At 36.5% G+C, this 13,923-nt stretch overlaps 1 protein-coding gene across 1 annotated transcript in view; it reads right to left on the bottom strand.

Annotated features, from left to right (window-relative positions):
* Positions 1-1,264: 1,264 nt before the first annotated feature.
* The window catches only part of ARL5B (ADP ribosylation factor like GTPase 5B), a 30,164-nt gene continuing 17,505 nt past the window's right edge, over positions 1,265-13,923 (bottom strand). The window contains exons 4-6 of the mRNA XM_045462770.1: positions 11,413-11,496; positions 8,793-8,944; positions 1,265-7,672 (exon numbers count right to left, since the gene is read on the bottom strand). Of these exons, the coding sequence (XP_045318726.1) occupies positions 7,624-7,672; positions 8,793-8,944; positions 11,413-11,496 (285 nt within the window). The 3' untranslated portion in view covers positions 1,265-7,623. The remainder of the gene's footprint in view (positions 7,673-8,792; positions 8,945-11,412; positions 11,497-13,923) is intronic.

Below are 13,923 nucleotides of genomic sequence, written 5' to 3'. Positions count from 1 at the left end.
GTCTGAGAGTCCCCGTATAACGGGTGTACCACCATCCGGGCATGTGGATGTGTTCACTAACCAGGAAGCTTATCAATCTTGTTCAAGTTTTCCCAGTTTCATCAGCAGCATCCGCTTCCCTTCCCAGAGGCTGATGGGTAGACAGGTTCCAACCTTCTATTCATTTGGTCTTCCTCTGGACCAGCTACACTCAGCCTATCTAGCTGAGTCACTAACGTAATAATAATAATAATAATAATAAACATCATCATAATAATGAGTCATTAACATGAGCTCAAAGGAGCCTTCTTCTGAATGAAAAAAAGACACTCTAACCACTTAGGAAATTCCAAGGGGCTGAGTTTTGTCTCCGGACCACGGTACAAAGACCAAATAGATTTCCTCTTATACCCTTACACACCCGCTTGGACTGCCTTAAAACAGCTCAGGGATTCCCTGTCTCTGCTAAGTGTTACCTTCCCCCAAGCCACGGTTGTTCAGACCAGGAGAAACTGACCCAATGCAAGGAAGTGAACCATCCGAAACCCACTAAAAGCATAAACTTGAACAAAAATACAAATGGCTGCATTAAGGCTTCAGCTAGGCTCGATTTTTCAACTAAGTGACCTTTTTCCCCTCCTCCGCCCCCCACCCCTTCCTTTCTTAGCCTCTTGTTTGAGGAACCCCGTATCACCCTGCACACCTGACCTACAAGCCTGGCAGCCAAGTTCCGGACTCCTGCTGAAACCGGCTAGATCCTGTATTTCTCTGTGAAATTCCTCAGCACCTGGGCTGGCAGTTTTGGAAGGTCTTAGCCTGCTGCAGCCTCCTTCGCCCAGAAAGCAATAAAGCTATGGCTCCTCTTTGTCCCAAACCCTGTCTTCACGTTATATTTTGACTCAGAAGCACGGGGGGCGGCTTCGGACAACGTAACTAAGAACCTAAAGACCATCTGACTTCTTCCTTGTACAAAGATTGAGCTACAGGAGCAATTTGATTCAGGCATTTTCTGCCACGTGGACTGCCTAGGAGACAAGTGAAAAAGAAGAGATGGAGAAGATAAAGGACTCTGGTTTCTCTTCAGGGTCCCTGGGTCTCTGGTCCTAACCTATTCAAAAACCCAGTTGTGTCCTTGACCTTGGGTTCCATGAGCACGCACAACCTGACCTCTCACCCTTATAACAAATTCCTTGCTTCATTATCTTAGGTGGGTTTCTATCTCTCGCAACAAAAAGATTGTTCAAACAGATTTTCATCTTTAAAGGAAACCACCGGGTTCGTGACATATTGGAAAAGTAATTATTTATTATGATAAAAATAAAACTGTTGACTGAAAACAAATGAACGTTACAATGTATTGCACCATGATTGCAAATGAGCCAAAAACCTGTCTGAAAGATGAACATTCCAGAGCAAACAGCATCCTTTTTACTTGGGTGAGTAGGCATGCAAGCAACTCAGTATAATTGCAGAAATAAAAAAATCATGAGTACCAAGCAACCTAAACTGAACATATACAAAGAAGCATTTTACAACAGTAATGAAGCTATTAAAAAAGTTAAAACATGTCTTTAAACAGCCCCACCATTAGTAGAACATGCTTTGAACCATTCGCAAGAAGTGATGGTGTGAATGCATTAAGTAATTGGTTTGCTCTTTGAATTTTATTGATGCTATACATTAGACCGACAGCATACACTTCAGTTGCTTGGTTGGGATTAAAAAGCACGGTTGTGGCGTCAAAGACATTCTTTTTTTGCCCTCTATGCAATAGGGTGGCACCCACAGAGAGATCCAATTCAGACTTTTGTCAACAGTAACACCACCTGTTGGACCAAGCTGATTAGTTCCGATATTGTTACAGCTTTTGTAGAAAGCCTGAAGCTTGATGGGTAACAGTTTGTACTGAAACCTTAAGAAGGGAACATAAATATACTTTAAAGTAGTTTTATTTTCTGAGGCAAAAAGTGTATTAGACGGGGCCTGCTGTTTCCTCTTTAATGCTCTAAAGCACCAATTTATGTTAAGATGGCAATGTGTGATTATAATCATTATATTCTGAGTAGGAGAAATACAGGAACAAGGTTGTAATTGCTTTTGTTGTTTTTTTAACCATGCTCTGTGCAATAAATAGGGTAAAATTTAAAACTATTACATAATTGGAAAAAATCATAACCATCATTTTATTTCACACTTTTAATGAAATAGCAGCTACACTTTTCTTTTTAAATCAAAACTGTCATAGCTAGACTGAACAGTTTACTCCAAGAGAATAAAGTAAGAGGCTTGTTGACTCCCTGAACTTCCTGAGGGAAAATATAAGCGGATTAAAATGACAATAGCCTCAAGTGAATAGGGCCAAAATACGCAAATAAATGATAGTCATTTGATATCTCCCCAACACCGGTGGAAATATAGTCACAGTATATAATCGATCAAATTTTAGGGTTTTCCTTGCCCTTGATTTTAATGCAACCAAGTACTGGCTGAGCACTGGCCTGTGAGCTTTAATGAATCTGCAAAACCGTGTTCACCCTGCTGGCGGCAAATAAGAATAAAACAAAACAAAACCTCCAAGGAATGCTACCCCTTCATTGTGAACTTTGCATATTTCAAACACAGTTTGGGTGAAGGGGGTATTGATGGGTGAGGCATCCCACAAGCTTGAGCAAAGCACCTTATGGATTGAAAAATGAGGTAATTTTTTAATTAAAATATTACAAACTTTGTGCAGGAGAACATTTCCATTCTTCTAGAACTTTGTTATCTATTTCAAGATAGGCACAGCACGGTGTTTTTATTTCTCCATTTCTAGGATACCGTGCAGATTATCATTTAAGGAAAAATAAGAAAGATGTGACTTGAAAACACGAACAAATTCTAAAAAATCTCATCAGTCTTTGGTCCTATGACCACTTTAAAAGTAAGAGATCTAGTTCTAGAGTAAAAGACTGTACTTTCTTTCTAGTAATTTTAAGTGCCTTAACGAGGGAAATTCACTGTTTTCATTCACATTTTCTATTACTTAATATCCTTTTGAAGACTTTTCTACCTCATGTTTATCTTTACTACCGACTGTTTTGACCTTCGTTTCTAGGTATGACTCGATACCTCCAAATTAACTTTTCCCAAACATTTTACCAAATCATCTGCATGATTTGGTATCTGATTTTGGATCTCTTGAACACAGTCCTTCTTCTACTTTAAAATGGAGAAGTTGAAAAAAAAATTTTTTTTTTTGACCTTCTCGATTTAATTTTGGCCACCTGGCACTCCTAAAAAAAATATTTTGGGAAGCTGACTTGGATTTACAGTCTTCACAGTAATACTAAATAAATAAGGATGAGACAGACATTACTGAAGGAACTAACCTTGAATATAAACTACTCTCAGATTTATACAGATGTCTGTAAAATATTGACGGCCTGACTGCACTATCCTTTCAATACTGGAAAGTCAAACGGAATTGGAGTTTGGGGTGGCATCGAAAGCCAATAAACTCTGAACAAACTAACCACTTCTAATTAGTAAAAGCCAGGAAAGCCAGGTATTCTCCAGAAGAGAGTATTTTAAACACACACTGGTGTTTTATCGGCAGCTTAAAATCATTTCCTTGGCAATATGGCCTATTTTCTCTTCTGCACTGTCATTAGCTTAGTGAAGCTGAGCGGCAGTGACTAGTTGCTACTTTATTTGATTGTATTCATAAACTAAACAAAATGATAATGAGGTGGGAATCCAACCACAGATAAAAGTGAATTTAATTTCATATTTCAGGTCCTTTCCTAGTATTTTTGTTTGTTTGTTTGTTTTTCAACTTTAATATAGTGTTTAAGGATTCAGGACTTTAAAACCAAAAGATATGGTGGAGTTTTTTTAGTGGGCTTAAGTTCCTCAGTGTGGGGGGAAAAAAATAGAAAGACCATGAACAGTAACTGTCTAAAGTCATGAGACACACAAGGGCCAAATTCAGATTCAAAACCACTTCTTTAGACAGCCAACACAATATTCTACTAGATCCAACTCATCAGACGGAATCTCAAAGTGACTTTATGCCAGCAAAATATAAAAGGTCCTTTAGAATTGCACTGCATATGAAATATTTTGGATCCAAAGCCATAGATGAAAAGTTAGACTCATGAAGTTGCTCTTCAAAGATAAATGTCACAGGAACTTACCCATCTACAGGGATAATACCAGTACATCTTTCTACTGATATAGTTTTATGTTACGTAGTTAAGAATTAAGAGTGCTAGTCACAAACAATTCCATTTAGAATTTGTTCTAGGATACTACACCAAAAAGATTTTTAAAAATATAAAGATTTATTGTTTTCTTTAAATTTCTTTGCTTTGTTGACTTTCCATAACTCTTCAGAGAATATTGTTTACAGCACTGCCTGTATCACTCACTGTTTCCATAGGAAAATAATTTCTCTTATGCTCCAGAAAATAAAAGTTACTTTGTGCTTAATCGGAATGACTATGGCTATAGGGGTAGTGCCCATTTAAAAATTATTCTTAACAACAAAGCTTGGATTTATTATCTTTCCTCTAATGAATACAGAATAAAATTTTACTTTTAAGCATACTAACACAGAATGTAAAAGCAGAAATTATGTATTTAATCATTAGTTTTCCAATAGATAATATGTCATTTCAGATCTGAAAGAATTAAATTACACTAACAATACATATTATGTAGTATATTCCCATATAAAAGGGCCGGTTAATTCTAAGAGTTCCCAAATGGGCTGCGATGAAAGCCATGTGTTTAAATAAGAATGTGACATGTTCAAAATGAAGAGAAATCCATATTTGGGTAGCAGTTACATTTTAGTTCTAATAAAATACTGAAAAGATCTGTTAAACTTCTGTTTCTTTATCCTCAAAATAAAAACAGAATATAGAATATTCTCCTGAAAGCAATGTGGGTGGGTCCTTTGCTTTCCACTACTTACTAGAAACTTTGCTAGGCAACTGAAGGGGTGGCAGGGAGAGGGAATCTCGAGTTTATGTCATTGTCAAATTAATTAGCTGCTAATCTGCATTCTAAAGAACAGGTAGAGTACAAAACTGAGAACTCATCTCAAAGTGTGAATAAAGGCACGAATCACAAATTTACATTTTTCATCAGACAGTATCTTACAGGTGATTGACAAAGAATGTCAGAATCAATGCTTTAGCATTAGATAAGTTCTTGGGTCAAAACATTCTCTTGGAGTAAAGGATAATCAGTTTTCATATTACTGTAACAGGAAATATCTAACGAAAACCTATAAAACACTTTTAAAAAGTCTTACATGAATTTCCTATTTGAACTTTTCCCAGTCATTGCCACAGAAACTAGTGGGATGTTGATTTCATTCTCAACACAGCTAACATAACCATTTCTGATCCAACACTAACAAAATGCTTTTTTAAAAAATTTAGAAAAGAAAATAAACTGTGTTTTAAAAAATTAAATAGCAAACTTGAATCTATACTAGATGTTTGACAAAATACAATCAACTATTAAAAACACTTTCAATATAATGCTGATGTGGTAATAGAAACAAAACAAAACAAAAAAAAAAAAACACCAAAACCGTGTAATTTGATAGAAGAAAATTGAGCCAGCCAATCCTATTAGAGATAAGAAGATAAATTTCACAAGAAGAATGGATACAGGACTATTAAATGTGTTTTCTCAGGATGGAGTTAAGAGAATTATCCTCAGAATTTATGGCTAAACTCTAGAACCAAGATAGATATTCTGGCAAAGTGTGCTTCAGGTAAATTGTATCTTTGTACTTCCTCCTGACCCCAAACATATACCGCAAAGCATCCGTATTGATTTATGTTTGCTTTCCTCTCATGTTCTAGGATTATGGATTTTATTAAAATCAACATTTATCCTCTACCCAGTATAGAGTCACTAAGAAAAAGGTTCAAAACAAGGTTAATAAACCACTAGTTCCCAAAGTCCAGAAAGCTTTCCTCTGGCCATTTTTCAGTTCTAGGGTGTGCTACCACTAAATAGAAAATGTTACCACATTCAACTAAATTAGACTAAATATAATAGATCAAGTATACCTGAAAACAGAGCAAAATTAAAACCAATTTACAATAAAAAATATTAAAATTAAAATACCATTTTTGAATAGGTATTTAGATATTCGTATCAACACTGAATCCTATTTTTGACCCACATGAAAAAAAATACTGCAAAAATGAAGTATTATTCTCTAGGGATGCATTTTATCCCTTTCATTATCGCAAAATCCCACACTTGAAATAGGGGATCAAAATTAGAATACTTGTCCTCCCTCTTAAGTATGCCCTAGATTACTGTTCATATTAGACCACTGCCTTGGAAAGCTTTTTAATGATATGCAATGAACTTTTGATAGATTAGGACTCTTTTCCTTCCTGCTTTTTAACTTATGTTAGTGTTGACGTTGGGTCTCATGGCACGCTCTGAAAGCTAGGATTAGATTCAGCAGTTTCCTGTAATTCACCAAAGTTTTAGAACACGAGGGGTAACTAACAAGAGAGGTGGCAAGTATTTCAAGCCTATCACACTATAACCTCAGATGGACTTACGGAAAGCCGTACGGCTTTCTACGTAATACAATGCTGGTGGTAGAAACACTGTTCAAAATCCACACGCAATTTCAAATTTTAAGAAAGGAAATGTTTATACTTCTGCTTTGGCTACTGCCCCAAGCAGATGCACTCTCCCTTGCAGATGGAATAGATGAAGTTTCTGCTGATAATACACTTGTTTATCACTGATAGTAAGATATATATTCCAAGTGTCTTGTTTTGATATCAGTGCTGGTATGCTTTAGTAACTTCCGATAATTAATGTATGTGTTGAATAATGCATGACATTTTTGAAATATCAGATTCCTCTAAAATATTAACCATCAAAGTTGGGCTTTCAAGTATTTTTCCTTGATTAGATTTTAGCCAAAAACTAATCTCGTGTTGGAGGCAGAAAAGTAAATTTAATTCTTTTAGATAAATAGCCTACTTAATTTCCATGCTAATAGTAGCTTAAAATTATTCCATGACTTGTAATAATTGGGTGAAATTAACTTCTGTGAAGGCAGTTCTCATGATGGTTAATTTTCCTTACAGATATATCTTCGAGGCTGATTCCTTTCTCTATAATAAGTTCTGTCCAAAAGAGAAGTGGTTTAAAGAGGGAGCAAATATTTAGTGCTGGTTAATTTTGCAAGCAGTGCCTGATGATTTCCACTACTACTTTGTGAAACCAGGAATTGTCTGGTAGGGAAAGGAGGTGGTCAAGAAATGAAAGAAATTGGTCATTAAAGTTATTACAATACTTCAGAAAACATTAAACATATGACAAACATTTCTTACAAGGCAGTTATTGAATAATCAGAATCAGCAGTCAGAAGAATTATGTTGCCGAAAACACCGTTATACATTATGTTCATCCAACTGAAGATTAGTGCATTAAAAAAAAGTTAAGAAAAAATCTTTTATGTTCCAGTTCAGCTGCACTTGATTCAAGTGTTGCTCATAGAGGTTTGTGTTGTTATAAATTAAACATGCTGCTGCCTTAGCAGCCAAAGGTACTAGGAAAATGTTCATGTCACAGAATAAATAGAGCAGTCTCTTTTCAGGCAAAAAGTTATCTCACACCAATCCGGGAGGTCATCCACTCTAGACCTTGGCATAACCTGAAACAAAGGAGAGAAGTATTTTCAAAATGAAAATATTTCAACTTTCTAACTGAAAGCACACTTATTATTTTTAAGTCTTCCCCAACTGTTGGTACTACGATAATTATTTATACAGGTAAGTGACAAGATGGAGGTAACACCGTACGAAGCGGAATCTTTAAGTGGAAGATTCACTTAGAAAAAATGATGTTAATCAGTTGAGTAACTGGGAAATTGCTTCAGTCTCATCTTGAAGATAACAGCTCTGGCAGTTTTGCCATCAAGATTGCAAATACTCCTCACCCCCCTGTAAGATTAAAACTGAAACCACTATAGAAAGGCAACAGGAACTTTGCCCTACCCTCCTAAATTCTAAAGAATGGAATGCTTACAGCTCAGTCTTAAAAGTATAGGTCACAAAAGTCTATTATATTACACAGCTATTATATTACAAGCGATTTCTAATATGAGCATAACTAAGGAGGTCAGGTTGATTGGAGGATAAATAAATTCCTGGACATGAATGGGATAATTCATGGGTGGCACACTGGGTTCTCTTTGGCCTACTCTATCCAAACTCAAGTTTTGAGGAGAGAAGAATACACCATCATAAGCATTTGTCTTAAATGTTTAGTCTCTTGAAGTATGTCCCACCAAAGGACTCCGAATAATAAAGGAGATGTACTCTTGTGGAAAGCTGAAAGTTCAGGTTTAATTATGCCTTTACTGAAATGTGAAATTTCTTTGAAGCTTCCTCTTTAATTCAGGCAACACTACAGTCCCCCACCTCCGCCGCCCAGTTAGTAAACGATACAAGAAATGAATATCCACTAAAAATCTGGATTGTGAAAACTTAATTCAAAAGTTTGTTACTGACATTTTATGCTAAAATATTTTTATATTACAAGTTACAAAACATGTGTCAGTAACTTTGCTAAAGTGTAATTTAACAACAGTAACCGACTAAAATTATTTTTACCTTATAAAATTGAAATACAAAAACTATCTTTAAGAACAACAACAACAAACCCAAAAAACAAAAACAAAAACCCAAAACAGCATCAAAGAAGAAACAACTGCCTTAAAAAACAGAAATTTGACAGAAGTCATACCTCCCCCCATATTGTTTAACACTTACCCTTCTCCTGTTAAAGCACAGCAGGACTGAATGTGCCATGGATGATCCTTAATTGAACTAAGGGTGAGGTATTTAGAGATTTCAGCTGCTGTCATACACCCTTTCATATCCTGTTTATTTGCAAAGATCAGGACTGCGGCTTTCCGTAAATCCTGCAATCAATATGAAATATTTCTAAAACATGAAATAGCACAATTCAAATTAAACTAATGAAGCAGGAAGGTCAAATATGTCCAACTGGACAGTTATAATGAAATCCCTCTACTTTAAAATGATTAGGCAGTAATATTTAACTTAAAATTTTTATTGAGGGGCACCTGGCTGGCTGAGTGAGTAAAGCATGCGACTCTTGATCTCAGGGCCATGAGTTCAAGCCCCACACCAAAAGTAGAACTTACTTAAAAAATAAAGCCTCAATTAAATAAACAAACGAATAAATGGAAATTGTATCGAGATAAAAATAAATTTTCTCAATAGTGATTTAATGATTCGCTCTAACAAAGATAGGCTAATTAACATAAGCTAGATCATCAAAAGTTATTTTTATATTGTTGGGCCAAAGGGGTCAGACTAAAAGTAAAATAAACATGCATCTTAAACATCGATTTAAAACTATACGAGCAGGGGTGCGTGGGTGGCCCAGACAGGTAAGCGGTTGACTTCGGCTCAGGTCATGACCTCATGATTTGTGAGTTCAAGCCCCGTGTCGGGCTCTGTGCTGATGATAGCTTAGAGCCTGGAGCCTGCTTCAGATTCTGTGTCTCCCTCTCTCTCTATCCCTCCCCGACTAGTGTTCTGTCTGTATCTCTCAAAAATAAATAAATGTAAAAAACAACAAAAAAACTATATAAGCAATATTCTAATAGGCAAATACGGTAATATGTTGCCAAACAGTACAGAATCTCTCCAAATTTATTTTTAAAGTTTATTTTTTTTTTTTTTGTTTTTTTTTAATTTTTTTTTTCAACCCTTATTTTTGGGACAGAGAGAGACAGAGCATGAACGGGGGAGGGGCAGAGAGAGAGGGAGACACAGAATCGGAAACAGGCTCCAGGCTCTGAGCCATCAGCCCAGAGCCCGATGCGGGGCTCGAACTCACGGACCGCGAGATCGTGACCTGGCTGAAGTCGGATGCTTAACCGAATGCGCCACCCATGCGCCCCTAAAGTTTATTTGTTTTGAGAGAGAGAGAGAGAGAGAGAGAACAAGCAAGCGAGCACACATGCACGCACACACAGGAGGGGCAGAGAGAAAGAATCCCAAGTAGGCCCCGTGTTACCAGCACAGAGCCCCATATGGGGCTCAGACTCACAAACCATGAGATGATGACCTGAGACGAAACCAAGAGTTGGACACTTAACTGACTGAGACACCCAGGCGCCCCAAGAATTTCTCCAAATTTAAAGAAGAGCGCAGAAGGTGAAGGGCTGGGCAATGCTTATGACTACTGGTATAAGGTAACCACATTCATTTATGCTCACTGCAGAACTGTTCATATTATTAAAATATTAGAAATAATCTAATGTTCATTAATAGAAGGACAGATCAACTGTGATAGATTCATACAAAATAATACTACATAGCTGTTGAAAGGAATGAAACTAATGCTGTATGTGCTGATGTGGATAATCACAATGCTGTGCACAAAACCCCCCAAACGGAGTTACACACACACACACACACACACACACATCCTGTTTATTTGCAAAGATCAGGACTGCGGCTTTCCGCAGTCTTATATATATATGATATAAAGTCTTTTATATATATATATACATATATATATATATATATATATATATATATATATATATATATAAGATTTTATGAACAATGATGAGGCACTTGGGTGGCTCAGTTGCCTGAGTGTCAGGTCATGATCTGGCAGTTCGTGGGTCCAAGCCCTGTGTCTGTCTCTGTGCTGAGCTTTCTTGAGATCCTCTGTCTCCCTCTCTCTCTGCCTCTCCTGTGCCCATGTGCATTCTTTCTCTCTCAAAAATAAACATTTTTAAAAAAGATTTTATGAACAATGAAATATAGTATTTTATACAACTGACAAATAAAAACGTAGGGAAAATATAAAAATATACATGGGATTGATTCTCACTCCTTTTAGGATAATATAATTCTCTTAGGACTCTTTGAGAGAAAGGAAGGAAATGAGATTGGGGGGGTCTCATAAGATATTTAGTATCTTATATTAGATGGTAGGTGGATGGATGTGTTTTACTACCTAAGTTTTTTTGTCTATCTTAAATTGTTAGAATCAAGTGGTCTCGGATTATTCACTAAAGAATTTTCAGTGATTATAAACTCTTGGAAAAAAACACTCAAGTTTTCCCTCTTTCTTGCTTCAATTTATTGGACTCTTTAAGACATGAATGAATAGTTTTAACTTTGAAAAATCTTATCAATAACAATAATAGGCTACAAATGAATGTGCTGAGTTGTTTTCAAATCTGAAAACATAATGAAACTTTTTGACTTCAAGACGTCCATCAAAATACAACATTTTGCTAATGATGAAATAACCCACGGCAAAGCATATCATCTTTGTAAAAAAGCAAAACCAGCACACAGATACCTTACTCCACTGTTTACGTTTGCTTTCAAAATTTACCTCGTGAGCCAACATTCTGTATAACTCTTCTTTTGTAATCGCTAGTCGTTCCCTGTCAATGCTATCAACCACGAGAATGATGAACTAGAAGACAATTAAAAAGAAAGAAAATTGAATGGAATGTTGAAGTTCTCTGCAAAACTACTCTCAAGTGATGGAATATTTTCATGACGTCATCATTACTTTAAAATGGTCTTTTTCATGAAGAGTTTGTATTGTACTGTAAAATCCACATGTTCAGAAAAGAAATCATTTCAACAAAGAAAAACTACGCCCGAGTTTATTTTAAAAAGGTGATATTTGAATACACAATACGCTGTAACACTAGGATTTATTTTAAGATGCAGGTAATAAAAAATAATTTTTAAAAACAAAGTCACAGTAACTTAAATAACTTCCACTAAAACTCTATACTGCTGACTTAAGCAATTAGTAGTTATTTATGTTTGAGACAGTTTTCTGCCTACTAGGGACACACAAGTTAGTCTGAAAGAAAAAGAGAAAAAACACACACACACACAGACTAATGAACAAGACATTTTTACATAGCAATGCCAACAGTAAGAGCCCCAGAAAAAATGTGCTAAACGGAAACATACCCACTTAGGGGTTAACACGCTAGAGTGGGTGTAGGTGAAATTAAACAGCGGCAAGCAAAGAGAGCTGGAGAAAACTGTTGGTAAAGGTGTATATGAAAAACGTGGGGTCTTACACATTAGAAATAAAAGCATCTTTGGTAAGAAAAATAAGATACAGTGTGAAAGGGCCCCTAATCGAATCTTAGAAGAAAGTTAAAAAGTGAGATTAAGCGATGCTAAAGGTTTTAATAGACTGGCTCAGAATAAATGGAGAGGAGGAGGGTGAAACCAGATTGTTCAGATGACCTTAACATTAGGCAAAGAGACAAGTGGAGAAATCTGCCTAGAAACTGTGAAGGGCAAGGAAGAAAATGGAAGGAATAAAGGTAAGAAACATGGCAAGTTTGCATGGACAGAACATAGGGAACTTAATGAGAGGAAGGTGGCAGGAATTCATCGGCAGCTGAACTCCTTGTATTATAATGGAGGCACTGGGCTTTTGGAGGACTCCTTACGGAGAAGAAGTTAAGATGACGACAACGGTGAAGGCGGCCATGGGGGAAACGTCACATGGGCAGGCCCGTGACATAGAATCTAAGATTGCAAATGCTAGGTGCCGTGCTGGTGTGCTATGATAAAGGCCATAGGTTCTTGTAGTAATTGTGAAATTCTTATAGAAATGGTTTATTAAAATTCTCCTGAAACCAATATTACACTCTGTTAACTAACTAGACCTTACATAAAAATTTGGAAGAAAAAAATTAAATAAGAAAAATAGCTTATTATAAAAAACATTTCATGCAAACGGTGTCATTAATAACATATGTCTTTCTGGATCCATGCGGAGTCTTCTAGAGTTTCTGCAACTTCAAAAACTACCCTCTTGTAAGGTTATCAACATACATGGATCAGCTAGAATCAACTCTAACCTCTTCATCAAAAGTAACGGCTCCTCTCCCACACAACTGCAGTTAACTGTGAGCTTTGACAGGGCGCCAAGAGCTATGCTGCTTAAATACAGGTGACCCTTGAACAACATGGGTTTGAGCTGAGCAGATCCCCTTAAATGTGATCCTTTAACTGTACAGGACTGTACATGTATTTTCTGCTTATGATTTTTTAATAACATTCTTTTCTCTAGCTTACTTTATTGTAAGAATACAGCATATAATACATACAACATACAAAGGGTGTGTTAATCCACTCTTTTTGTTATCTGTAAGGCTTCTGCTCAACAGTAGGTTATTAGTAAAGTTTCTGGGGAGTCCAGGTATATGTGGATTTTTGGCCACACCATGGGTCAGTGTCCCTAACACTGGCATTATTCAAGGGGCAACTGTAGCCATATGGTAAAAGGTTGTTTCTCTTTCTAACATTCTTAGTTTCAGAATATTTTACTATAGAAGTATACATTAAGCTAACCTTGAACCGTATTTGCTTACCGACCTATCCCCCCGCTTCAAATAAGAAAAGTCAAGTGCTACTACAACCGTTAAAGACCTAGGATGTGCCATTTTGGTTGGACCAATCACAAACTGCACTGGAATATATATGCATAGATACATATGCTATCGCAGTATAAATCTAGAGGAATATATGTTTATTTAAAAAAGAAACTTATTCACCAAAAATTCCTTGCCTCTCCCCACCTCCTCTGCACACACCCTTCAAAAAAGCCACTCAATTTTTTTTTTTTTTTAATTTTTTTTTCAACGTTTATTTATTTTTGGGACAGAGAGAGACAGAGCATGAATGGGGGAGGGGCAGAGAGAGAGGGAGACACAGAATCAGAAACAGGCTCCAGGCTCTGAGCCATCAGCCCAGAGCCTGACGCGGGGCTCGAACTCACGGACCGCGAGATCGTGACCAAGCCACTCAATTTTTAATAGGCTTCATTTTAGGAAAAAATAATTGGTCAGACGTCCCTGTCTGT

The sequence above is a fragment of the Leopardus geoffroyi genome, chromosome B4 (assembly GCF_018350155.1).
Source record: "Leopardus geoffroyi isolate Oge1 chromosome B4, O.geoffroyi_Oge1_pat1.0, whole genome shotgun sequence".
NCBI classification, from domain to species: Eukaryota; Metazoa; Chordata; class Mammalia; order Carnivora; family Felidae; genus Leopardus; species Leopardus geoffroyi.
The sequence above is the reverse complement of the archived record's forward strand: the minus strand, read 5'-3'. Positions and strand labels throughout refer to the sequence as shown.